The sequence below is a fragment of the Dermacentor silvarum genome, chromosome 11, assembly GCF_013339745.2.
Source record: "Dermacentor silvarum isolate Dsil-2018 chromosome 11, BIME_Dsil_1.4, whole genome shotgun sequence".
In the NCBI taxonomy this organism is placed as follows: domain Eukaryota; kingdom Metazoa; phylum Arthropoda; class Arachnida; order Ixodida; family Ixodidae; genus Dermacentor; species Dermacentor silvarum.
The window spans coordinates 108,639,454-108,666,022 of record NC_051164.1 but is presented as its reverse complement, the minus strand read 5'-3'; the positions used below and the strand labels follow the sequence as shown (position 1 = coordinate 108,666,022).

The 26,569-nt window shown below is 48.1% G+C and overlaps 1 protein-coding gene across 3 annotated transcripts; it reads right to left on the bottom strand.

The window, feature by feature from the left end:
- Positions 1–1,279: 1,279 nt before the first annotated feature.
- LOC119433465 (uncharacterized) lies at positions 1,280–25,369 on the bottom strand. 3 transcript variants are annotated; one of them, XM_037700688.2, is made up of 4 exons: positions 25,257–25,369; positions 13,646–13,751; positions 6,725–6,791; positions 1,280–3,591 (listed from the first exon to the last, which is right to left on the bottom strand). In XM_037700688.2, the coding sequence occupies exon 4, from the start codon at positions 3,238–3,240 to the stop codon at positions 2,602–2,604; it is 639 nt and encodes a 212-aa protein (XP_037556616.1). In that variant the 5' UTR covers positions 3,241–3,591; positions 6,725–6,791; positions 13,646–13,751; positions 25,257–25,369; the 3' UTR covers positions 1,280–2,601. The 3 variants fall into 3 exon arrangements, with proteins under 3 accessions (XP_037556616.1, XP_037556615.1, XP_049514692.1); XM_037700687.2 differs by lacking the exon at positions 13,646–13,751 and having other exon boundaries at positions 25,257–25,336; XM_049658735.1 differs by lacking the exon at positions 13,646–13,751 and having other exon boundaries at positions 6,725–6,779; positions 25,257–25,294.
- Positions 25,370–26,569: the final 1,200 nt, after the last annotated feature.

Here is a 26,569-nt window from a genome sequence, read left to right as displayed (position 1 = left end):
TTGGTTCATTTCAGTGCTCAAGCTGAGCCGTTCCGAGCCGCTCACTGAAGTGAGCCGTTTTGCCTATCTTTAACAATGGAGCGGCCATATGAAATGGTGAAGCGGGACACGACTAAGTGACGTCAAGGCGAAAGCACCCTTCCGTTGTCCGTCACCCAACAGTTGAAATCCTCTGGAACATGCGGCCTGGCCTCCTTGAGCATCTTGTGCCTGATGTTCCGCGTACCAAGGCACAGCCACAAAATGTGATGAATATTCGCCGTATATAGACGCCGTAGATTTTTCTTTTTCTTACCTTTCTCCATGTTTTGGCATTTTCTGGAAGGTCATGGAGGCTCGCCTAATTTGTCTTACCATTCTAGAGAGCTTGCAGCAATCGGTCAATTTGGCCGTCGCTTGGCAAAAAAAAAAAAAAAAAAGCACAGGCCAGCGCTACAATGAGACCACACATGGTCAATCCGCATGCTAGGTCCGTGTGCTCTAGGGCGAGCATAAGTGCAACCTTGCAGCTCCCTCAAAGTAGCAACTGCGGACGCTGGCGCTGCCGGCGACTCGACCACTCCAGACAAGTGCTATTCAGACTGCACTATGGCGACTCACTTTCTTGTTCTTCCTTTTTCCTCTTTTCTCTTGCAAGTACGTGTGAGTGCTGGCATGGGGTAAAGTGAACATTTTTTCACTATTGTTAGAAACAACACAAACTTTTATCTTAAAGTCAGTCGAAGCTCCTAAGTAAGGAAAGTCACAAGAATAAATTCTCGTGGTGATGCCTCCATGGAGTTTACGGCGACGTCATGGGTTATGAGCGCCCCTACCCAGAGCTATTTGTTTATCGATAAGCAATTTTATTACACTGCCTCCTGACGCAGTCAGAGATTTGTACTGACTGCTGTTGGAAATTTCTGCGCAACAAAGAAAACACATAAATAAAAGGCCCAAAAACAGAAAAATTTTGAAATACGAAATCCTGCATGCAGGTGCTTCTCCAGGGTGCCTCGTAGACATTGCCTTGCATTCATTCATTTGTCACACAGAAAAAAACTCGTGTACGTGAAGTAGCACAAAGAAAGGAATTCCATACAGGTTTCTCAGCAAGAAGGCTTCGCAGTTGAATAAAAATTCCTCCAGGTCCCAGGGGATCAAACCCGGGACCAACAACACCTTTCTAGGGCAGTCGCTCCACCATGCTACCTGCTGCAGCTGAGGCTATGCACAGCCCTTGATGATGGGAGTATCCTGGTTAGCCTGACGAAGTAACGACTGTAAACAGCTTTGCAACATTTCAAACATTTTTTTTTATTTGGCACACTTCTTTACAACAAGTGCTTGAAAGGCCACAGACCTTTCAACTTCACTCAACCTTCTAAGCTGCCGGTAAATGACCACTATTTGCTCGAGCCGTCTTAAATTAATAGCAGCTTCCGGCAGTCTTGAATTGCTCGAAACCTCTCCTTAACGCAGATACACACATTGTCTTTTCTCTGGATAACTTAGGCAATGATTGGGATCACAGAAAAGCTGAAACATCTCTGCAGCCTCACACAGGAAATATACTTTAATTGATATTCTAAGGCATAGGCTACTGTAAATCGCTAGTGTGCTTAAAATTTGAGATTGTTATAGGAATGTATCAATGGGAGTGCTATTCAAGACATCAAAGGTGACAGCACACTGTGATGACAAGAAAGAAATGACACGAATGCTGCCTATGCTAAGCTTGAGTCTTCCTTTTTTTCTCTCTGTTTACATTATGGATTTTGAAGCAGATATTGTTTAAAATCGGCTAGAGTAAAATTTGACTGGTCACGGATAACAAGCTTGGCGAGCGCGAGGAACGAAGTGGCAGCAAGAAAATAGAGTTTGTGCAACCAATGTTTGTTCCGTTATACTGTGAACAACATTGTCGGTGATTTGGTGACACTTTGCTTTAGCAGCGGGTGACCTACAAAACTGCGAAAATAGCTCTCACACTTCATATTTACAAGACACTGACAAAAAAAAAACAGCCTGTTCTTCTCCTGGGTTCACTTGCAACGTTCTCCAAGAGGAATTTAAAAAAATACATGAAACAAGGACATTTAAATACAGGCGCGAATGTCTAGATCTACATTGTACTTACAGCAATAATAAAGAAGATGTACAAAGCCGTCGATTAGACCTGGCTTCTTAGCAAAAAGCACCGTTCAGTCTCTCGTCATTTTGTTTTCTTAAATTAAGGAGTCGAGAGACGTTCGTGCTCTTCCTCCGATCACGGGCGATAAGCAAGAATGGCTGTACCAATTCGGCTCCCGCCAGCGACTAGCACTTCCCCCTCCACTCTTGTGTTCGACGACTAGATGCTTAGGATTCAAAGAACCGGCCTCTCCTCTATACCTGCTTTCCTCCGAGACATGAAAAGAAAGTTCTCTCGTAGACGGGTAGACGGACTGAGGAACACACACAGTCCGTCCCTCGCAAGTGCCAGTCCATTTCAGTTAAGTACACGATTGCTTCTTAAAAGTCCTATGCGTCGAGAATTTCTAAGCGGGGAAAACAAAGAAGAAAAGAACACGCGCACTGCCCACAAGCACATGCACGTACCAATCACACACACGACTCCGGTTAGCAGTACGTGCTGAGGTTGTATCGCTGCTGGTGCTGAGACTGCTGCTGCTGCTGTTGCAATCTCGGATCCGATGGTGTCGTCATCATGGCATTCGGACGAATCCTGCTCACCACTTTTTCACCGTCCAACACCACCACCACCACAGGGTTGCTCTCCACAGGGCCGTGCAACAAGTCCGGCAGCGTCCGTGATGTGCCCCAGCAATCCTCGCTGTCGGCGACCATGCCTGAGTCCAAGGAGAAGTTTGTCGGGGCGTCTTCTAGCCTCTGCGCCAGGGCAGCCTCGTACAGCATCTTGGGTGAGTAAGGAGGCCCATTGAAGCCAACCATGTCGTGCTTGCGTCGGCCTGAGCCATAGTGCCCCTGCTGCTCCGTACCATAGCGCGGAATTTCTGGCGAAGACGTGGCGTAGTCCCTTGCAAAGGCCTGCATGACGTGTGCCAGGGGTGTGGCCTGGTACTTTCCCGGCAGTGGCGTGACGAGCAAGGCCCACTGGTCGTAGCCGTAGCTGGATGAGGAGTACTGGCTCATGTCGGACAGGTCTCCATAGAAGCACCTCGGATTGGGGAGGCGCGGGCGGTGGCGGGACGTCGGACAGGCGATCGACCGAGGAGGCATCGCCGTCGATGGACTCATAGTTGTGGTCCGCAAACGCACTGTAGACGCTCGACGAATCCGAGTAGTGTCTCGGCCTCCGGCTGTGAGCCCAAGTTCGGTGATGGGGTCCGTTCTGGGCCGCTTGGCCACTCTTCAAGTGGCTTGGGGTCCGCTGGAGCTTGTTGGGGTGGTGCTGCGAGGGCGGTTGCTGTTCAGGGCTGTTGATGACGCTGATGTTGCTGCTGGCCGAGCTGCGGTGCAACGTGCCTCCAGAGACTTTTCTAAGAGCGTTGATGTTGTTCGGCCCTTCTTCCAGCATCCTGTTGTTAGCACCGGGAGAAGCGAGTGCTAGGCTGCGGTTGTTGCTGACCCTGTCCATAGATTGGTGACCTGGAAAAAGATAAAAGGTGGCAATCCAGTCATGAGAATGTGCTAGCCAAAAGTAGCTCTGAAACGGAGTATGCTTTAGCGGAAATGACTCTGCATAATTTTCATAAATACTGCAACTATGCGCACACTTTTCTACTGCTTTCCTCAGTTGTAACTTGATGTATTGTGACGGGGCGTCAAATAGACAAAAAAGGTACAGTATTTATGTACAGGGATTGTTGGCAGAGATGGCCAAGATGGCTGAACACGCGCAGCGTTTTTCGGCGATCGTCGTCTTCTTCCTTAATGCAAGGAGGCGGCCCGTAACATCTAACCGCCCCGGCGGGCTGAGCGCCGTCTCGGCGCAGACTAATTACACGAGGAGGCGACGGAAAAGTACGGCTTCAGTAGGGATACGTGCACGGCGTCACGAGGTGGCAGGGTAAATGGTGAGGAACTGTTCAGTGGGGTGATTTCATAGTTCACGTCACTAAGTTGCCGTAAAATCTTGTAAGGTCCGGTGTAACGCGATAGAAGCTTTTCGGAGAGACCGACGCGACGAGAAGGAGTCCAGAGAAGCACAAGAGATCCCGGAGAAAAGCAGAGGTGCCGGTGGCTGCGGTCGTAACGGTCCTTTTGGCATAATTGTGAGTCGGATAGTCGCTCATGAGCTATCTGACGTGCCAGATGGGCTCGCACGGCAGCATCGCGGGCATACTCCGTGGTATGTTGTAGAACAGCAGGTAGGAGCGTGTCAAAAGGCAATGCCCACTGGTGGCCATACAGGAGGTAAAACGGCGAAAAACCGGCGGTGTCGTGACAGGAGGAGTTGTACGCGAACGTGACGTATTGCAAATCGCTGTCCCAGTCCCGATGATCGTCAGACACGTACATCGACAGCATATCGGTTAAGGTGCGGTTCAGCCTTTCGGTGAGCCCGTTGGTCTGCGGGTGGTACGCAGTAGTGAGCTTGTGCTCCACAGAACAGGAACGAAGGAGGTCATCGACAAATTTCGACAAGAAGGAGCGGCCTCGGTCTGTGAGCAGTTGCCGAGGAGCACCATGACGAAGGATGACGTCATGAAGGAGGAAATCGGCGACGTCAGTGGCGCAACTAGTCGGCAAAGCTCGCGTGATGGCAAAACGCGTAGCGTAGTCGGTCGCAACTGCGATCCACTTGTTCCCTGAAGCAGACGAAGGAAATGGGCTGAGGAGGTCGAGACCGACGCGGTAGAATGGCTCCTGGGGTATGTGAATTGGATGCAGAAGGCCTGCAGGCAACCCTGAGGGCCGTTTACGTCGCTGACAAAGGTCACACGCAGCAACGTAGCGTCGAACAGATCGGTACAGGCCAGGCCAGAAAACCCGGCGCCGCACGCGATCGTATGTGCGGGATACGCCAAGATGGCCAGCGGTCGGAGCATCGTGGAGTTCTTGGAGAACAGTAGCACGAAGATGCGTATTCTCGCCAGACGACGGAGCTGTGAAGCGGTCGGCGCTGCGGTGCGACCACCATGGCACACCAACCGGAATCGGCTTCTGCGCCGCGGACACCGATTGTAGTCGTCCAACCCCGAGACCCTGGAATGTTCAACGGCACCGATGGTATCGATGATGGTATCCACTCTTACAACGTGGTAAACAGCAGGTGTGACCACCTTCTTTAGGCGACGGCGAAGACCAGAGCTCATGACGGAAATATAAGCCCCGGTGTCGACAAGTGCAGAAATCGTCACACCATCAACGTCAACGTCCAACACACAGCGTCGAGTCGGCAGAGTAACTAGAGGGTTTTCGGGCAGAGTCATAGATGCAGCGTTACCTCCGGGCGCTGCATCGTTTAGTTTTCCGGAGTGAAAGAGCCACGGTTGCTCGGCGACGGGGCGCGGCGAGGTGGCGGGGAACGGGAAAACGGACGGCGGTACGGTTGCGAACGCGACTGGTGACCTCTAGGTGACGGCGAGCGGCTGGACCATGTCGTGGCAGCGTCAGGATTGTAGGGGTGTGCTGCAGATAGTGGCTCAAAAGGGCTGCGATCAAGGCGGCGAGCATGGCCAAAGGATGGAGTACGTTGCGGGAACGACCAGCGGTTGTGACAGTAGCGAGCAACGTGCCCGACACGGCGGCAGTGAAAGCAGATAGGCCGATCGTCTTCAGTTCGCCAATCAGCAGGGTTTCGCGATCGTGGAGCGAACCGCGGATATCGAGGGAACGATGTCGGGGCCCCGGAAGCGGATGTAGGGCTGACAACGGCGCAAGCAGCGTGAACCCCGATATTCGCGAGTTCGTTTCGCACGATGGCTTGGACTAGCGAAACCGCTGGTGTGCTCGAGTCGCCGGCGTTAGAGTTGGTAAAGAGGCTAGCGAGAGCCATTGCCTCGATTTCACGACGGACAATCCTCGTCAATTCGGCCGACGGCGGTGAAAGGTTAGATGGCGGCCGGTCTTCACACGAAGACGTTGCAGCGGTGTTGGGAAGCCGGGCGAATGGTCGTTCAATACGGCGGCTCTTAGCCTGCTCGAAGCACTGACACTCCTCGATCATGGCATCGACGGTAGCACAATTTCTGCACATGAGCAGATTGAATGCGTCGTCCGCTATCCCTTTCAGGACGTGGCCAACCTTGTCAGACTCTGACTTGTTACTGTCAGCTTTACGGCACAGCGCCAGCACATCCTGTATGTAAGACAAATATGATTCCGTGGACGTCTGGGCGCGAGTTGACAGCTGTTGCTTCGCAGTGATTTTTCGACTGGAGGCGTTACCGAACAGGTCACGGAGCAATATCAACACAATTAAAGTAAGCTGGCAGCACACGCAGGCAAGGTCATGTGATGGTAAGCATGAGTGCAGTATGGGTGTAAAGTGCATTCAAGGTGGCAGAGCGCGTGATAGCAGATGTCAACATAACTGTGATGTCAAGTATTCGAAAAACTTGGTAATATATATCTATAGCTCTCCCTTACTTTATCTTACATTTTAATGCAAAAAAGGCAATTCATGGCTTTCCAATTCATTTGATATTGATCCTCCTTGTACATGATACTTCGACATGCAAGATAAAAAAACCTGTTTCATGAATAATGGCATTTTTCTTTCAAGCATTTTCTGTACGATCATCTAACATTCAACAGAAGCCATCTGGCTCCTTACTTGGTATGGTGAACTTTGGGGTAACTGTAGAATTTTTGTCCTGTGAGTTCCAAGACTGCTGGACAACCTGAAAGACAAGTTCAAAAGAACATCAGAATGGCAAGGCGATGCAGACTTACAAAACGAGGCATGTGTGATAAGAAAGTTAGTAATTAGTAATAGGATGACTTGCATGTAAAGAGGAGGCAAAATTTTTGTGCACTGTGTTAGTTACTAAAGCTGCCTCCTTGCGAAAGCAGCAATTAGAAAGTTTCCGCCAGCAAGCTTTTTCAGTGCACCAGCACCAGAAGAACATAACAAAACTTTAATGTCTGTATGAAATAAGAGCGATTACGATATACAGGATAACCACTGTGGCTGCCCATGCAATTAAATTGGTTTCAAAAGGTTACACACTTAAACGAGCCGAATGGCAGTGCCATAAAGAAGGATGCATTGCAAGAAAAAGTAAAAAGAAGAAAGTCATTCTAAACAAACAATAGATTTTTTGTCTGCACTTTTAAACTTTGAGGCTATAGAATAGAAACAGTGTCTTTGTTCGGCTTTTCATTAACCAAATATAAATAGAAACGCACAAATGGCGGGAATGTTACTGCAGTTCAGCTGCATGAGCATCCTCGAAATTGCTTATGATATTGTCTAGTGACGCCAAATGAAGCAGTACAACATGCATGATGTTTGTGCTTATCAAATAAAATGCCAAAGCTGCTTTGCAGTGTGTGGAGGTGATGGGAATTTTCATCAAACAACTGGTAAAAGAACACTGGAATCTTCACTCCATGGCACATTGAAGCTCTCTGTGAAGCTCAGTTTTGATAAATAACCAGATGCTGATGAATTCCTCTGTTTGCACGAATATTACGTGACTGAACAAATCGCTACCATGAATATAATGTGGTGATATAAATCTGCAGAACAATAGACTACAGGTATAATGTAATGTGATGCCACATAACCCTGGCGCACTGAGCTGAACCACACTGCCGTTGGACAGCACGTGCGGCGGAGGTGCATCTTCGGTCCCGGAAAAACGTCGCAGGCACCCTGGAAGCCACGGCACGTTTTTCAAGACCCGCTGCACCATAGGCGGAAAGTTTTCATTTTTCATGGGGGGGAGCTGCTGGGGCCCGACCAGCTTTCCAAAACCTACCCATATATATATACCCTCTGTTAACAATTTTCTATTTCTGGCTTTATGGCGAAAGCAATTAAATCGACACTTCAGGCAAATTGTCGCGGTTGTCGTCGCCGCGATGTTCCGCATTAAATCCAAGACATATGCATGTGCGGCCCATACCCTGTGGGTGCGGGAAAAAGCACGTAACAGTGAGCTGAAAAGGTTGGCGGCTTGATGGCATTATTTCCCACGCGCTCAACATTCGGGTTAATTGTAGGTCACGTAATCAAACGCGAATGGGAAGGAGAGCACGCGTCTTCTCCTCTAGCCCTGCCGTAGCTGTGAATGACTTTGCGCGGCTGACGCTTATGGGGCCCGCGTGCCATATCTAATTGTTGGTAATCATTGGTGGGTGCAATGATAAAGGGCGATCAGGGATGGCTGCTAACTTCATGCGCGCTGTCTTCCTTGCCGGGCTGTCTTTCTGCGCCCCTAGTGTTGCAGAGTTACAAGACAGAGGTCATCGCAGATCACTCAGAGGCCGTCAGTAGTGGACATAAAAATAGGCAGATAATGATGATGAATCTAATTTTCAGAGTTACGGTGAATCGCGCGGCTGTACGAACCGGTTGCCTCCCGCTGCCGGCGTTCTTCACAATGCTTGCGTTGTGAAAGCGAGTGCTCGAGGTGAGGTATTTACAGGTTTACATGGTCCGTGCTTACTATGTCCACTATGCTTACTATTTTAATTTAGGTGAAAGTTTACTACAACTTATATGGCCACTATAACTCGTGTAAGGGCCACACTTTTCTGTCGCGATTTTGACGAGCCTTTTATGGGACCGGGCCATTTGACCTCATTTTTCCCGCTACGAGTATGAAATCCGCCGTAAACCTCCGCGATCGCCTCCTCTCGACATCCAGTAGCGACGCGCGAAAGTACGCTGCGCGCGACAATTCGCTGTTGAGCCCGATCAGAATCAGCGCACGGAACGCGATTGCTTCTCGGTTGGATGTCTTTTTCTTTTTTTAATATTGGCTGTCAAGTTATGGGTGCGGCCCTTACACGGGTGCGATCCTTACACAGATTTACACAGTAAGAATCTTCATTCCTGTAATTGGCTTCTACTTCGCTGTCACTAATATACTGCTTCGCCTTCCCGGCCAAACTGCACTCTTTTTTTATTTTTTTAGTACTTTAAATCCGAGTATAAGCGCTGCTGCGCATGACTTCTAGACTTCTATTTATTCTGATTTTGAGTGAATCCGGCTTGGCATCATTTCGGTTACCGAGTGAATTCTATATACAAGGTGTTTCAGCGAACAGTTTGCAAAATTTTTAAAGGTGGCCTGTGGCAGATAGTACAATTCTAATTCATGAGCTCGTCTACTCGAAGAGGCGGTCATTACTTGCACAAAAAATTGAAATGCATTATCGAATCATTAACAAAATTAACCAAATAAGTTTTTAGCTAATTAACTTATGGTCCATGTTGCAATTTAGAAATTCTAGCCGTGGAGTGCGGATCCACTTTCAACTAAATCTCAGGCTGACACCAGTGTCGAGATATTAATTCTCTAACTTTGCGGAGAAATACATTGGTGTGCCAGTCACTTCCTCAACGTCTTATGCATCAACGCACAAAAGTATGAAAAGAAGAAATTATGGAATTTTACGTGCCAAAACAACGATCTGATTATGAGGCACGTTGTAGTGGAGGACTCTGGAATAATTTAGACCACCTGGGGGTCTTTAACGTGCACCTAAATCTAAGTATACGGGTGTTCTAGCATTTCACCCCATAGAAATGCAGCCGCCGTGGCCGTGATTTGATCCCGCGACCTCATGCTTAGCAGTCCAACACCATAGCCACTAAACAACCACGGCGGGTAAGCGCAAAAGTAACTGGAACGCCAATGCATTTCTCCGCAATGTTCGGGAATTAATATCTCGAAACTGGTGCCATCCTGAGAATTAGTTCCTAGTGCATCCGCCTTGCTAATTCCACGGCTAGAATTTGTAAATTGCAACACGGGCCATAAGTTAATATGCTAAAAACCTAATTGGTGATTTTTTTTAATTTAATGGCCAAATTGCTGAGCGAGTTAAAGGAAACAATGACGGTTCCGCTAATACTTCATGGTAAAAGACATCATCAAACTTGTCCTAAAATAATACTATATAGTGACGGCGTGGCCACGCGGAGAGCTTTTCTTTTTCTTTTTTTTTTTGTACATTTAAACAAATTACACATCGAGTTCTTGTCTTAATGTCAGCTAGAATATCGGCTATCCCCGCTTTCTCTCTGATCCACACCGCTCTCTTCCTGTCTCGTAACGTTAGGCGTAACATTTTTCGTTCCATCGCCCTTTCTGCGGTGCTTAACTTGTTGGTTGAAATTATTCGGGGCCAAATTATCTGTCCCTCGTCATAAGTTACTGCGAAGGTTCGTGCCATCAAACCCCACGGTTATTACGACTAACTTTTGTAGAGCCATTCAACAAACTCAGTGATCAAGTGCTGCTGAACGGGACGTCGCGGTTTCGATTCCCGGCCCTGGCTGGCATTCCAACTGGAGGAGGAACGCAAAGAATGGTCGTTTAATCAGATATATAGGTGCTAGTTAACGAAACCAAAATAATCAAAGTTAAGCCTGTTCCCCCTCTACAGCGTCTCTCACGGCCTAGGTATTGCTTTCACTCGTTAAAATCAATCAATAAAATAATCAGCGTGCGAATTGAAATTTCGCCTAATTTCGTAAACAAATAGATCGGCAACACCTACCTCCTTAATCACAAAGAACGGAGCGACGGCATACATCAAAAAATTTACTTTTCCTTGTTCACACTCGCGTAATTAATTAGTTAATTCGTTGTAGGATTTTCACACTGTTTAGATTTCTGCGCCTCCGAACGAAAACGGCTGCCGCACAATAACAAAGGCGCGGATAAAAGTAGGGTTGGCGGTTCTGAGCAGAAGGACAAAAATGCGCTTGTGTCAGAGAGCCGGGGGAAATGTGCGTTGAGGAAGGAGCCTGCTTAAGGCTGGTCAATGAACACCGCACTAGGAACCTCCAGCTTGTAGTCTGATAACGTAAAGCGACAGCAAATGTCACAGTTGAGGTACCGTTTGTCGTGTTCTTGCGTAATTTCGTAGACAACAAAGCCAGTAACCGAAACGTTGGGGGTAGTACGGGTAGCTATACATAAGCCGATTCTGGACATGTGCGCTGTTCTGGAACACCCTTTCCACATTCCGTCCCCCTCTACCCGTCTCTCATCCAATGAGAGGCTTGCGTATGCGTTTAGAAGAACTAAATCGCGGAAGAGAGCCAGGGAAAGTAAAAAATATGGAGCTGTTACGTCAGCACACGTTGCTATCATGAACGGCACCTCCTTTACAAGGTGGACCGTCTCGCCCAAATTAAGTTGTTGCTACTCAAATACAGCGGCGTATGTTTACCCCAAACCTCCTTGGTTTACCCATATGCCTTCCCCGGGCAGACAACATGGACGCAAGTACGAGTGATGTACGTTTCACAAGTTGGCGATCTTGTACTGCGATTTCCGCAAATACGATTTTCGCATGGCCGTTCACACGCAACGATCGTGGCGGCTGCGATTTGCGCACTTGCGAGCACCTATCGGAATACTGAATTTCCTTTTGAGCTACCTGTCTTTACTTTTCTATTTTTTTTTTTTTTTTGAACCGAAGCAATACCCTTCTTTAATTTTGGGTGCAGAATAATTGTTGCCGCTGTGCAGGCAGTTAAAGTACAAATTTTCGTATTGATTTCTGCATTTTCCTCTATTATTCTACCCATGTGGTGCTGTCGCAACCGCATCATATCCCAAGTACATATCACGATTTCCACGATCACGGTTTTGTTCTTGGATGGATCCTCTGTCTTTCTATGTGTAAAGTTTACTATCTGTGACTGCGCGACATGTTTGTTTGCCATGTTTGACGCATTATATACAGTGACGTTTGCTTAGATAAGTTGATTTATTGGAGTCTTATACGTATATTTAAATATATTTGCTTATATAGGTTTTGTGTATACAAGCAGTGAACTCTGTTTCCAGCGACACTTTTTTGCCCTTAATCAAGCTGTATCTTCGCATTTGTATATTTCATTGTATCTTCCCATTTCTAATGTATATTTTGCAGAATTCCTGCTTTTTATATGTACTCTCTTGCGACTATAATTTCGGTGCAATTACTCACAATACACGACAGGTGACAGCTGCTCCTGGGCAATACATTGGAACGAAGAACAGCGTCATTGAGGTTTTGTAGCGTTAGCTACACTGGCCTAGCCAAGCCCGTTTCGCGCGGCACATCAAGAGCCGTGCTGCGCATGCGCAAGGATCAGTGATGTCACACGGCTTGCGCACCGGAGCCACCGGCGCCGGCACCTCTCGCGCACTCCGCCGCCGCCGCACGCGACTCACCGCCGCCGGTCTGCGCATTCCAGAGGAGTGACGTCGTAGCCGTGGTAGACGCACTGGCGCCGGCGCGCGCTCGCTGTGCAGTCGCCGTCTGACACTGCGCTGGAGCCGCTGCGCTTCTGACTGGCGTTTGCCAGTGTGGTATAGCCATGGAGAAGGAGAGCGCAAATGCTGCTCAACAGCGCAGAAGAACGGAGAAGCTCGACTCATAAGAATAATCTTATCTTAAGAATAATCTTAAGAATAAGCTAAGAATAATCAGTTGAACCTTTGCTAACGCTACGTATATCCTGGCATAGCCGAGCTAAGCCACTGCAACTTTTTTTCCCTGGCCGTTGCATATGTACAAAAACGTAAACAAGGTTCTTGAATGAAAAAAAAAAAATCATCAAAATATTTGTCCTCAACGTGTTCATTTCATTACCTTCACGTTTTTCATATCAGCTGCATGCACTGCTTTGGTGGTTTCGAACTGATATAGTGCTAAAGTTCGCATGGTATTTACTTAGAAAATAGACAAAAAAACGTGGAAGCATTAATATCAGTTATTTCTGCCACAATTGTTGGGACATACGAATATATTTATTTATGAAAAACAAATACATATTTTACTTGTCTTGACAGTGCTTAGCGTGCAAGAATTGGTTCGCAGCATCTAATATACATTACATACACTGGCATTGGCAATGACAATGCAATTATTATTCATGTATTTGATCCCTCGACAACTTCTATAAGGAGGAGACCACGCTGCAGCTTGAGCCCGCCCGAACAAAATTTCTGACTACGCCACTGTGTGTGTGCGCGTGTGTGCGTGTGCGTGTGCGTGCGTGTGTGTGTGTGTGGGGGGGGGGGGGGGGAGAGCCGGTCCCGTAGCAGACGTATCTATATACATAGAGCATGGATCCAGAACCTGGAAGATGTGCGATGTAATGCCAATGCATTTCTCTCGCATTTACCGCTAAATCGCACCTGCCGTTTTTTTTTTTTTTTTTTTTTTTTTTCATTTCGCCTACATCGGAATGCGGCAAAAATCGCACGCGTGACCTCGTTCTAGCAGAAAGACAAGTGTCGCATTCCAATCCTGCGACTTACATGTGAGCTGTTATCGCACGCTAACGAGGCAGTGCCGTCCGCTAGAAAAGTGTCTGTATGTGCTTGATGGTAAGGAAATCACGAGTTTTACCAAGATCAGCAGCGAAAGTGTTTTTCGACATTTATAAGCGCAATTAAATTACCTTCTTTCTTTCCACCAACGTGCACCAGCTCTTGTTAAAGCATAAATGCAGGGACCATGCTCGCGAACACACTTTTCAGCTTATTAGTACAAAACTAACATCAGTGCCACTTACCGCACTTGCAGCCACGTCGGCCGCAGCCAGGCTCCGACAGCGTTCTGCCACTCTCACACGGCATTGTGCATGCGCAGTCGTTTCCTAAGCGACCTAGCCGGTTAACCTGCATAGTATACGTATCGTGGTCGTTTGTTTTTGTTGCAGCGTGGTCTTCGTTTCTGATATCGTTATCCTCTATCATCAACGCCCCACTGTATACAATTCATCGACACTTTCATACTATCAGCAATTCATAGTTCGCATGAAGCAGATTTTGAAACCCGTGATGTCTGACGTCATTCAAACTTGCAATTCTGAATTGAATATCTGCTGACTTCATTCGCCACGCTCTGCTTCAATCACGGTGCACGCTTTGTGTAGGCCACTTGTTCTTGCCATTTCTGTCTTGCAGTGGCGAGGAAAAGAAACGAATACCGACATTGAGCATCGGGTAAATTGAACCCTCAACTTACTCTGACTCCATTTTATTTCAGAATACTTACTATTGTTACCGGAACTATAGTATTGCTACACACGACCCCTTTGCTGAAGGCACTTAAACTATGCATGACTGGATGTTAGCTGTGTTCTGTAAGTCATGGCGTAAGAATAGTTTTCTTTTTTTCTTTCAAGCTAAGTTTTCTTTGCCTCTTCCCCCCATTTACCCCGTGCTGTCTTGCACGATTGGCCGATATCGGATATAGTGCAAATCAATGCGGCCGTCCCTTTCATACCTAGTTTTGCCACTATAGGGGCGCCTTGCACATCGCGTTTGCGGCCGGATATTCGCTAGCGAAGATCCGGCCGTAAATGCGTGGCTTAATGGCTTGAACTAAAGCTGTTTAACCAGGGGCCGGAAACTCCCTATACCTCCCTTGGGATGCTCGGTCCCATGCCGATACGCGGCGGCAGCGCCGGCTCCACCACTGGCGGTTGCCGGATATCCTACTGGAAATAATTAGCAAACAAAACAATGTCTCCATGACGTCACTGATGAGGTCAGAAGGTTGAGGAAGAGGGTGCGCAGCCGGGAGGAGGAGGGGTGCCGCGGAAGCCCTCCTTATTATTAAGCCCTCCTTATTAATAACTCCAATAACTCCTATATCCAGAGAGAGAGAGAGAGAGAGAGGAAATGCAGGTTGGTTAACCGAGGGGAGTTTCCGGTTTGCTAGCCTGCACTACATACACACGGATATCCAATAACATCATATGACATACAGGAAAAACGGCATTTTGTATGGGATCCTATATGTTTCATTCGGATTATTGGATATGGGAGTTTATGCGGCATACGGATTTTTCAATATGGCCCTAACATGGCCCCATGTCCTAAAAATATTAACTTGGTTAATGATGTATTCCTTTGAGGACATCGTGAAAACACGCATACATCGTTTTCGAACGTTTCTATAGCCGCACGAACTTCGCTGTAAAACACGCCAAGCTCATATGAAAAGAAAAGCTAGACAAAATGCAGGAACTACGTTTCCTCAAATGCAGTAAATGTAACAAATGTAACAGCTATAAATGGTGCCGATACCTTATTCACCAAAAATGACTTCGCTCGCGTTTGACATCAAGGTACTAGAAGACATAATAAAGGCATATCCTGGTCCTTGGATTATCGCTGGGGACTTTAACACCCATCACGCCATTTGGGGAAGCCCATAACTCAGCGACTTCGTACGATTCGTCGTCGCGCCGAACGAAAATACCGACGCACTAAGTCCATTCACGATCTAAGGACAGCCCGGCGCTCTCAAAAGAAGATACGTCACATAGATAAGCTGGAATCCGAGCGATGGACAAAATTCTTCTTTCTGGGGTTTTACGTGCCAAAGCCAGTTCTGATTATCAGGCACGCCGTAGTGGAGGGCTCCAGATTAATTTTGATCACCTGGAGTTCTTTTAACGTGCACTACAACGCAAGCACACGGGCGTTATTGCATTTCGCCTCCATCGAAATGCGGCAGCCGCCGCCGGGATTCGATCCCGCGATCTATTGTGAGTCGCTTGACCCCCGTAAACCACTATTTCAAATATGGAGAACTGTGAGATGCATGCGTTCTGTTCCGCAACACCGCTTCCCGTTCAAGGCACTAGCACTTTACCAACGCCGACAAAACCTCGATGTAGTGGAAAGTTTCTGTGCTATGATTGCAGGCCAGTCAATTCTAACTTGATACATATTATTATAGGAGTAAAGCGGCATTGTATCACCAAATAAGCGCGCAAACGTAGAAGGAAAAGGAAGAAAAAATACTGGGATTTGACGATGCTGTAGACGCCAGGCTAGAACGGTAAAAGAAAATGTAATTTATAGCCTACCAGTTTTGCTCACTAAGGTGAAGCGCGTCGACCATCGGCGAAGAAACTGGTCTTCGCCTTGTATGCTGGGACAGGTAATTGTAGAGGAGCCCTCGTAGCTGCGGCAAGGCGTGATGCATTGCACCTCATCGGGTACCGCGGCATCGGGCTTCCGATGTGCAGTGGCGGCGCCACAGAAAAAAACATCGTGGCTGCCATCACAAGACGTGCGCACAAACCTCTAAGGCGTCCAATGCCAGAACCTGCACGGCCCTGAAACATGCGGTACACTAATAGCTGCATCGTCCGCATTACTCCGCACTCAAAAAAAAAAAAAATGCCTAGAGAGCAGTTTTAGTCATTCGGCGGTTCGGGCAGCGCTCGTTAGGCACAACACCACAGTTCGCAAGTAGGTGAAACCTTTGCCCTCAACGCCGCCAGTCATTGCTTCGTCTGGATGAGTGTCATTGTTGACTCACATGAGTGTCAATTCGATAATTCGCGAAGCAGGGATATCCGTTAAGATGACCTCCTGAAAATTTGTGTCAAGAGTCCGCTTTATTCCTACGACCACTTTATAGACGGAGGCGCCGTTTCAGCTTGGGGCCCTTAATGGCGACCAAGGCCAAAGGCACTCCCGGGCTCTGAGAGCTTCTTTCTCGTGACCCAAAAAGTGTCCAGGGAGAAATCTAGCGAATTTTCCTGCTCAAAACCTGCCTTTGCCTAGGTACTATACGGAGGACGATGCGCTTTGCTTCTGCTTAGCCGCCGCTTCCGTCCAAACGGAATCATGGCGAAAGAAACAGAGTCCGCAAAACAAGCGTTGTTGTGTAAAACTACTACAACCAACCGAAATTCGATGACAGTACGACGAAAAAATCATGAGCCATTCCACTCTGTGAAGGCGTATGACCAGCGAAGCTGTATAGCACACCACACAGAGGTGACACAGAATGGGGAGGCTGCGTATAGTCCGGACTCCCGAGGAGCAACGCGCCTACATATAGTGACGGCAGCAACAGTGACGAGAATGCAGTTGTCGCCGGGAGTGCGCACTACAAGCGCCTCCCCATTACGACGAGAGATAAGAAGTGAAATTCAAAATGAAGAATGGCACCTTGCCTTATATACATGCGCGGCGGTGCCGCCGCCCCGGGAGCGCGGCAGGAAACTAGGCACGGAAGCAGTTGGAACGCCGACAAAGAGAGGGCGGTGCGAACGTAGACATGGTAAAGCCCCTGAATTTTTCAGGGGCTTTAAGACATGGCCGACGTGGGTCGGCCTTTTGGGTTAAGATCCGATCGTTGTTACCCTTGCTCCTGGGACCTCTTTGGGTCCCAAGGGTGACAAGAGTTGTTCAAGGGCGCGTTACAGGTCCCGGAGCCTACCACCCGGAGTCTACACGTTCCATTGCGCTTGGACCCTTTCTGCATTATGACTGGGATCGGCCCACATATTTGCACACGCATACGAAAAATGCACCGAAGCCTAGCCATAAACACCTTCGATGTAAAACGAAGCACTCGGGGATGCTGAAACATTTTAAGACTAAGTAGATCCAACTTTACACGTCATCCAGGAGCTGACGACGGGCGGCGCTACGGTATGTCCTCGCCCCCAATAGCAGACTTTCATATCGGGAAACAAACTTTATCAATGATCGAGAAACCCATGTGCAAACGAAGTAAGGATTCCAACGGCCAAAACTACTGCGTTTAACGAAGACAAGCAAGACTACTGCGTCTAAGTACCCGACGGCCTGCAATGCCTGAACAGATAAATTTCGGTCAGTACGGGACATGAAATGCATACACTGCTCTCTGGCTTAACCCTTTCTGGATCGATTTCTCTCGCAAGATGCGTCCCCCAGGGCAGACACTGTTGCAGTGTTAAAATCTTGAGTGAATAATTTCTAGGATAACAACGAAATGAAAAGTTAAATTCTGAGGCATTACGTGCAAAACCAAGATTTGATTATGTAGTACGCCGTAGTGGGCCACTCCGGAATAATTTTAACCGCATAGGGTTCTTCAACGCGCACTCAATGCACGGTACCCGTGCGTTTTCGCGTTTCGCCCCAGTTGAAATGCGGCCGCCACGGCCGAATTCGATCCCGCGTCCTCGGGCTTAGCATCGCAACGCCAAATCCACTACGCCACCACGGCGGGTCGCATAGGGTTCTTTAACGTACACCTCAGTCTAAGAGTGAGTGAGTGAGTGAGTGAGTGAGCGAGCGAGCGAGTGAGTGAGTGAGTGAGTGAGTGAGTGAGCGAGCGAGCGAGCGAGTGAGAGAGAGAGAGAGAGAGCGAGCGAGCGAGTGAGAGAGAGAGAGAGAGAAAGAGCGAGCGAGCGAGCGAGTGAGTGAGTGAGTGAGTGACTCGACGTCACCTGGGTAGGCCCACTCGGGGACCATCAGGTCAAACGTGACGGCTAGGGAGCCTACATGCACGGCGCTTGCATGTAGGCTCCCTACTGACGCGGCCCTCTGAACTGCCAGGATTCAGCAACAATATATAAAATCCCAAAACATTTTTCTGTGCAGTTTAGATGATTTTTTTTCTTGACTCTATGATAACACTGCATTACGTGTTATTTTAACGCGATAGCGTTAAGGGCCCTGTGTCGCAGAAAGTCCGGCGTCGGCGTCGGTGTTGGCCTGGATGTCGGCATCCGTGGCGGAGAAAATCATCCCGAACCGTGCCAACGCCGTTGGCCGTGCACCCCGACCGCGCAGGCCCTCCACCTGGTGCAAGGTGTTAGCGCAGGAGATATCATTCCAAACCACCCCGACCGCACAGGCCCTCCGCGTGGTGCAAGATGTTAGTGAACTACAACCTAGAGACATGGTGGCGTTGGACTGTTATTTGAATGTATACGAGAAAACATAATTCTGTTACGATGAAATTCAAACACAAACCCCTTTTGCCGGCATTTCTACCCAAAGAGGCTGAAAAAAAAAAAAAAAAAACGACCTCCTTGTTTCTACCATAACAACAGCGGCGCGCTCGGGTATGCTACTTGCGAAAATGCTATCCAGATGGCGCTCGCATCCTCGGCAGGTCAAATTGTGACTTGGCCTGCCAAATGCCTTTTGGACGCGCGCGCGTCCGGGCAATAGCAAACAATTAATAAAATCTTCAAAGTCCTAGGGCCTTCACATATCAACATAAGACGACTTATATTTCGGCTGTCTCTCTTTCATAAACTTTATTATCACGAGCATTTACATGATGACTTCTTTCTATCACCCTCCGTCATTTTTCCTCGCCGAGATCACCCTTTCAAAGTCAAACGCCCAATGTGTCACTCAGCTCTTTACGCGCTATCATTTATACCCAGAACAATTCTTGACTGGAATAACCTATCATCAGACATTGCTACTGAAGTTCACCCCGATAAATTTCAACAAAAGCTGCGTACGCATATCCGAATGTGACGTGTTTGCGTAATGTAAAACTGTACTTTTGTTTTTCTTTTTCTGGTGCCTTCGCTGTCCATCCGATATTCTTTTGCAGTTACTCTCTTGTTAATGCCTCTTATGTATTCGGAATTCCAGGTGTATCAAGTGTTCAAATGTATGCTAATTTTGTGCTACTTCCGTTTTATCCGAACTTTCATTTTTTTATTTTATTTTTTTTTACACAAAGTTGTGTCTGCTTATTTTGTCGCTTTTTTGTCATAGAGTGTTATGACAGTATGATCAGCTATCGCCCCCCCCCCCCCCCCCCCCCTATGTAATACCCTCTACTGGAGGGCCTTTAGGGGTATTTTGAATAAATAAAATAAATATTGCCCCTGAAAAAAAAAACGTCTTCCCAGCAATGCATTTCTAGTTAAAAGTGAAGCCGACTTTACGGGGATCGGTGTAAGCTTGGTCTTTTAAGCTGGCTTTCCCGCGTTCTGTGTTGCAGTAAAACCGACTCAAAGAACAATGCGATGCGAACGGGTCCCGATAACGCTATCGCGTTTCACTATTAAAGGCGAAGCTTCAGCGTCCTCCAATTTTCTGAAGCACAAAAATTCGCAAAGCTTATTTCTGCATACGAAATAGTCATGATTTATCTTCCTAATAGTTCTTAAACACGTGGTGCTTTATTCAGCGTCCTCGCGCAGCACGTAGTCCCGAGAAGCACTTCTTGCGTGAAATTCTGTGCCAGACGTTTGTCGACGAATATTTGCCGAAGGGCGTGAGTATACGGCGCAGGGTGTGCCAAAAGCCACGCGTTGCGCTGGCCACGTTTCATTGCGTCGTGATGGCACAGGGGTGGTCAAAAGTTCCCAGGCCGCCCCGCCCGGCCGAGGAGCGGCAGCTCGCCGCCACGGCTCACCGCTAGCGTGGCGCTGCCATCGCAAGCCCACCTTGGCGCGCTGGCTTCAAGCGTATGCGTGGATGAGGCTGCATCACTCTCCCTTTCTTGCTCTGCTTGATAACAAACCGAGGAATGAGACAGTGTGGCAGGTGCCCTCACTGTTCGTGCTTCGAATTCTACTAGGGTGCCTCGATGCCCTCCTCACCCGCCAATGCGAGGAGGACATCGAGGCACCCTAAATTCTACTGCTGTGCAGCGGGTGGCGTAGGGGGCGGCAGTGTTCTGGAAAGTGACGCGCCATGCTTGCGGCCACGCTTAGTTAGACACACTTGTCCGCAGTTTTCAGCTTCCTGGCTGTGGCTCTCTCAGCCGTCTGCGCAAGGAAATTCGCTGTATACGAACGTGGTCGGAGCCTGAAATGTCTGCTTGTGCTGCGGAAGACTTCGCTGCGATGTTGCTAGCGCGCTGTCCTGAGCCGCGTGCTACAGAGTGGGTTTACATAAAGTCCCTATATAAGAAAAGTACCGCCATCTACTCTTTCCTCCGCCGCCTCCTCTTTTAAAGCGCTTGCTTTTTTTTTCTTTGTTTTTGCTTGCGAAAGCCAAGTCGACGGTGGCGCACCTAGAAAGTCCACGTTGAAGCTTTCAGGCCGGGCGCGCGCCGCCGCCGGCGACTGCGGCTGCGCAGAGGACTTTGAACATGGCTCTGAGGCGGAAAAAAAAAGAAAATATAAAGAAGTGGAAAAGCACGCGCTATCATCGTCCAATCGGAGATACAGGAGAGAGAGAAGCGGCGTTTATCAAAGGATGGCGGTACTTTTCTTATATAGGGACTTTAGGTTTACAGGCTCCTCAAATGCAACGCTTATGAAGGGGATCGTAGGCTGGAGCAGCTAGCACGTGTTAGGGTACGCTTTTCAAAATTGTTCCGTGCACTCCTATGCAGTACGTTCGATCTATCAATGCTACGTTTTCGGTGCTGCCGCTCGTCCGTCTGTGCTCACGAAACGGAGGACTCATATGTGCTTGTTCAGAAAATAAACGCCTTACGTATGAGAGTTTCACGTATGAGAGTTTTACGTATGAGAGCGCCGTCATATATATGTCTAAATAATGTGTTGAGGCCATGCGCGATGGTCTTGAAACTGCATGTCACCTCGATTTTATTTACTTTGTCCGCTGGCCGTGTCACGCACAGATAGATTCGTCATCGGAGGGGAGAGAAATAGTTGGTGCGCTGTGGCTACCTTCCTCTCTCTTGTTGTATTCGCGGTTGGCGTTGCGCGATATTGGTCTCCAGGAAGCCGAAAACTACGGACACGTGTACGGTGTCTAACTAAGCATGGGCGCAAGCATGGCGCGTCATTTTCCAGAACATTGCCGCCTCCTACGCCACGCGCTGCACAGCAGTAGAATTAGAAGCGCGAACAGTGAGAGCACCTGCCGTACTATCTCATTCCTCGGTTTGTTATCAAGAAGAGCAAGAAAGGGAGAGGGATGCAGCCTCCTCCACGCATATATACGCTCGAAGCCAGCGCGACAACGCGGGCTTGCGATGGCAGCGCCACCCTAGCGGGGAGCCGTTGCAGCGAGCTGCCGATCCTCCGCCGGGCCGGGCGGCCTGGAAACGTTTGAAATCTTATAAGACAAGCATAGAGAAAGAAATTCAACAAGAGGGGACGCTCGGCAAAAACTGGCAACAGGAAACACGTCATCATACGTCACGCTATAGTATTGATGCCGAACGTTAGCTGCCGCGAGCATAAAAAAAAAAGAAAGTGAAATTAAGTTAACAGACATTGATTTATTTTTTAAATTCTTTGCCGCGAAAACTAAAATGTTTTGCGTATAAATGAACTTAAACTTTGCGACTTATTTTTCTGCCTTACCTAGCGACAGGCCAATGACGCGCCTGATGCATGCGTCATCCGCCAGGCGGCACTCCCCCGAAGCGAGCGAGGGCGGCGTTCCTTCTGCACTGGGACAAGACACCACTGCACTATTGGACTACGGCAAGGTGAGAAATTTTGTTTCAGTCTATGACGCAATTAGGCGTACGGCACGGGACCGAGACTTAAGACGCAGTGAGCGAAAAACAGCTCGGCCGTCCTGGCGCAGTTAATTTGAGTTAATGAATCGTGCTGGGACGTGGTTCCGACGCTTCCTAGGGGATTATTGTAACTTATTTCGGTTCTGTTGAGGCACATTGGCCGCGCAGCGCGCTGTGACGCAGTTAGCGATGGGCAGCTCGGCCGTGGTGACAAAGTTAGTTTGGCGTGTAATGAATCTTAGAGGGACAAGTTTGTGACGTTTTTTGTGGCCCCGCAACAATATATACCTTCTTTCGGTACTCACGCCCGTCGAAAACGCGATGGGCGATTGCCAAGAGTCATAACATGGGAGTGTGTTGCTGGCGCTGGCCTAACGCGCGAAAGATAACGCCGAGGAACATATCAGAAACGTGTAATTCAAAAATTCCGTCTTCTAAAGGACTGAAAACAGGCTTTGCACCCACGCATTTGTCTTGAGTGCGGGTAGAAGGCATTCTGCGAACGTCTAGCATGGTCCGGCTGGGAGCCTCTGTTGCGTCCAGTCTCTGTGTATGTACCGTACCGTCGCGTCGCCCGAGGCCAAGTTTTGGAAACGCGAAGTCGCCCGTGTATTTGTGCAGCTAAAGTGCAGGAAATATTGCCCGGAAATGGGGGAGTGCTTCGAAATCAGATGTTTTCATATTTTATGGTATTGTTTGGGATGAGTCGGGTATTTTCTACGCTATGTATGTAAAAACCAATTGCTTTTGTTTGCAATGCCGCACATTCACCGCTTTCGCACGTTTCGCCTCTACACGCAGTATTCCTATATCTAAATACCAAATGACACATGCTTGTAACATGCTGTTACATGCTTGTAAATGTAACATGCTTGTAATTTACTTTTTTTTTTTCAGCTGATGCCGTCCGGTGGAGCTTCATACGGGAACTACTGCTTACCTGGGGTCACAACGTTGGATGAACGCACAAAAAGCACGGAACGAGCTTTTATAGAGAGCTTTTATATATTTCACAAGGAGTCTTGCGTCTACTTTGTGAAATTGCACGTGCCACAGATTCCATGGGACTTGACAAGATCGTTCGCAATCATTTTTACCAAATAAACCGATTCCGCACGAAGACCGTGCGCGGTCGGACAAAAAAAAAAAAAAAAAGCGCGTCCGGCGTGCTAACTAGCGTTCAAAATGCGCGCGCCCAAAACCGAAAACGGTAGTGATTGATGCCGACCGCTTTGCGCGTTGCCGTCAATTCGGCCGCTGGGCTCTATGGGAGTGTCCGCTCTTGCTGAATTCCTTTCTCTATGACAAGCATGTATTGCTATCGAATTGCCGACAACGTTCACAAAGTTCGTATGCAGCAATCGTGTTGTGGCTGAGCGAATAATTTGATAAGAGCGGCACTTCGGTAGAAGCGATCGATAACTGGTATAGTGTGAAACAATGTACTGTGCATGACGATTCTCATAGCTACGAGAATGCTAAGAAATTTGCGTGAAATAATGCTCAGCAAAACAGAACAATGTATTCGAGTGGACCCCATCTTCGCGCCTTGTTTTACAGTGAAGCTGCTTACCTCTAGCTCCCGCAGGCATCCCTCGCATGCGTTCCCGCGGGGGGGGGGGGGGGGGGGGGGGGGGGGGGTATCTATATATAGATAAGAAAAGTTCACTTAGTGTAGCAAGTTGGCCTTCATGCGCTTTATTTGTTTCAAATTCTGTTTAACGAATAATGAGAGGGGAAAGAGTGTGGCGACGGCGCCTGTGCACGTGGCCTGCACATCTACGATTATAACGTCACGCGCGTCGGAGGTGCCGGCGCCGCTGCAGCAGCGGTTGGGACAGATGCATGGGAGTGTGGTAGTATGCAGGTAGTGTGGTGCCGTATAAAAAAATGTATGAGTTCACAATACATGCAGCCAATGTATATGCAGCCTAAACAGCTTTGCTGGTAATCCATCCCTATATGAATCTTCCTGCCCCACGAATCTCATTAACTCGCCGCAGATAAACACCCCGGATAGCATATAGTATACCGTGTGGCTGATAGGAACATCTCGAAATGTCCGTTTCTCTAAGTTCAAAGCCAACCGCGTTTTGCTTTGCGCACTTATGCATGACGCTACGTGGCAATGAAGTTGAAGGAATCGCGTAATAAACACCGTGTCATGGTGCCTACGTGACGCGAAGGCATGTCATCACGAACGGCGAGCCAAAATTTAGCGTACAGTTCCAGCTCTCGGGACCGTTCACGGCTGTGCCTCATGTCAAATCGCCATAAGTACAGCCGCCATCAGGATTAATTCTAACACTAAAGCCCCACCTATAGCGGCGAAAATTGAATTCTTTGGAAGGAAGACGAATTAAGCTAGCGCTATACTCAAAGCGTTCGAGCCTGAAATGTCCAGCACTGTCCACAGAAGAAATGCGCTTGAAGCGTATCCGCGGGTTAAATGTGACGTAACATACGACGGCGCTGCATTCTACGAGTAATTATGCTATTCCAACTAGCCCCAAAGCAAGCATCAAATATGATGACGCCGTAAATTGTGAGTGTACGTGTCGACCTAAACCACTGTAGGCACTAACAAAATAGACTCAATTAGATCAGTTTCCTAATATAAGGTGGTTTACACGGTTTACATCCAAACTTCTTAGGCAGGAAGGCAAGTGTCGCATTGAAGTCTTGCAACTACCGAAGAATACACGCGTGCTATCATTGCGCCCTAACGAGACAATGGCGTCGGCTAGAAAAGAGTACGTGTGTGTCTGATGTCAAGGCTATCATTAGTTTTAGCAAGATCAAACGAAAGCAAGCTAGAGCATTTTTCAGCTTTTCTAAACAAAATTAGGTTGTGTCCTCCCTTTCCACCAACGTATAATTACTCTTGTGATGACCGTAATAGAGTAACCATGCTCGCAACAGAATTCCCAGCTTATTAGTACAAAAATTTCAGTGCCACCTACCGCGATTGCAGCCACACGTCATCCGCAGCCAGGCCCCGACAGCTTTACCGACAGCGTTCTGGTGCTTTCACACCTGCATTGCGCATGCGCGACCGTTCCCTAGGCGACCGAGCAGAGTTAACCGGAGCAACATGAGTCTCGCCAGCCTTTGTTTTTCTTCCAAAGCGGTCTTCCTTTCCGCTATCGTTTATCGCATACGCTGCAGGCTACAATTCATCGACGCGTTCGCGCTAGCAGCACTTCGTAGTTCGCATGAACATTTTGAGACCTTGATGTCGGGCGCTATTCAATCTTGCAACCCTACACTGAATATCTGCCTGGCTTCATTCGCGACACACTGCTATCCCCTTAAAGTGCACGGTGCTAAGCGATTTTTCCATTCATTCAGTATACCGTAAATTACACAGCTAAACGGATTTATGTTAAATCTTAGCATATGCGGGCGTTCTGCATAGATCCGAGGCATTCTGCGGGAAGCTATAGTGAAAAGTTGGAAGACTGCCTGGAAATAACCTTAGTGTACAAAGAAAACAAACGGTTTAAGTTGTACTTTGTTTGTTTGTTTAAAAGCAAACTGTGTTCCACTACTGCGATTGCACTATGTCACCGCTCTCGATACGATTATGTCACTTGGAGTTGCAGTTCTATTTGTGATAGCTCGATCATATTGTCAACGATCATTGTGTCTCCTTCATTATTTTCGTGCCCAAGTTGTAATGTGCGCATTTAAAATGTCCGCGGCTTTTGCTATTAACAAATTCCTTACTGCAAGAACGTTCTATATAATAATCAAGAAGCTGGAAGGCGATTCAATGTCCAGTTGAAGTCGATGAAAGACAAATGTCTTCTTGGGAGAGTTGGGTGTGAGAATGTAGTGCAGAAGCCACATGACTTATTGTGAGGGCTGCGCTGGAGCGACAACGTTTGATCGACGTCAGCTAGAGGTTGAATCCTATTCCACCTTTTTGTCATCATTTATCACGATCATAATCACCATCATATTCATCCCATTCGCAGTCGTCCCTGTCGCGCCATATCCAGCGCCACTGCCCCAATAACCCTAGCGGCCCATACGCAATGTCATCACATACCACGTGGCACCAGGGGGCACATACCCTCTGGCGCATACTCAGTGGTACGTGTATCAAACAGCACTATCTTCGGGATCGGCTCACGAAAGAAGCTAGAAACAGAATAAAAAACCCGCAGTTTCGCCCGAAGGGCGAAGCATCGATTGCAATAGAAAGTTAGCCGATAGCTATGCGAAGTAAGGATAGTAGTTTTATCGGCTGGATAAACTTGGAAATATTAGC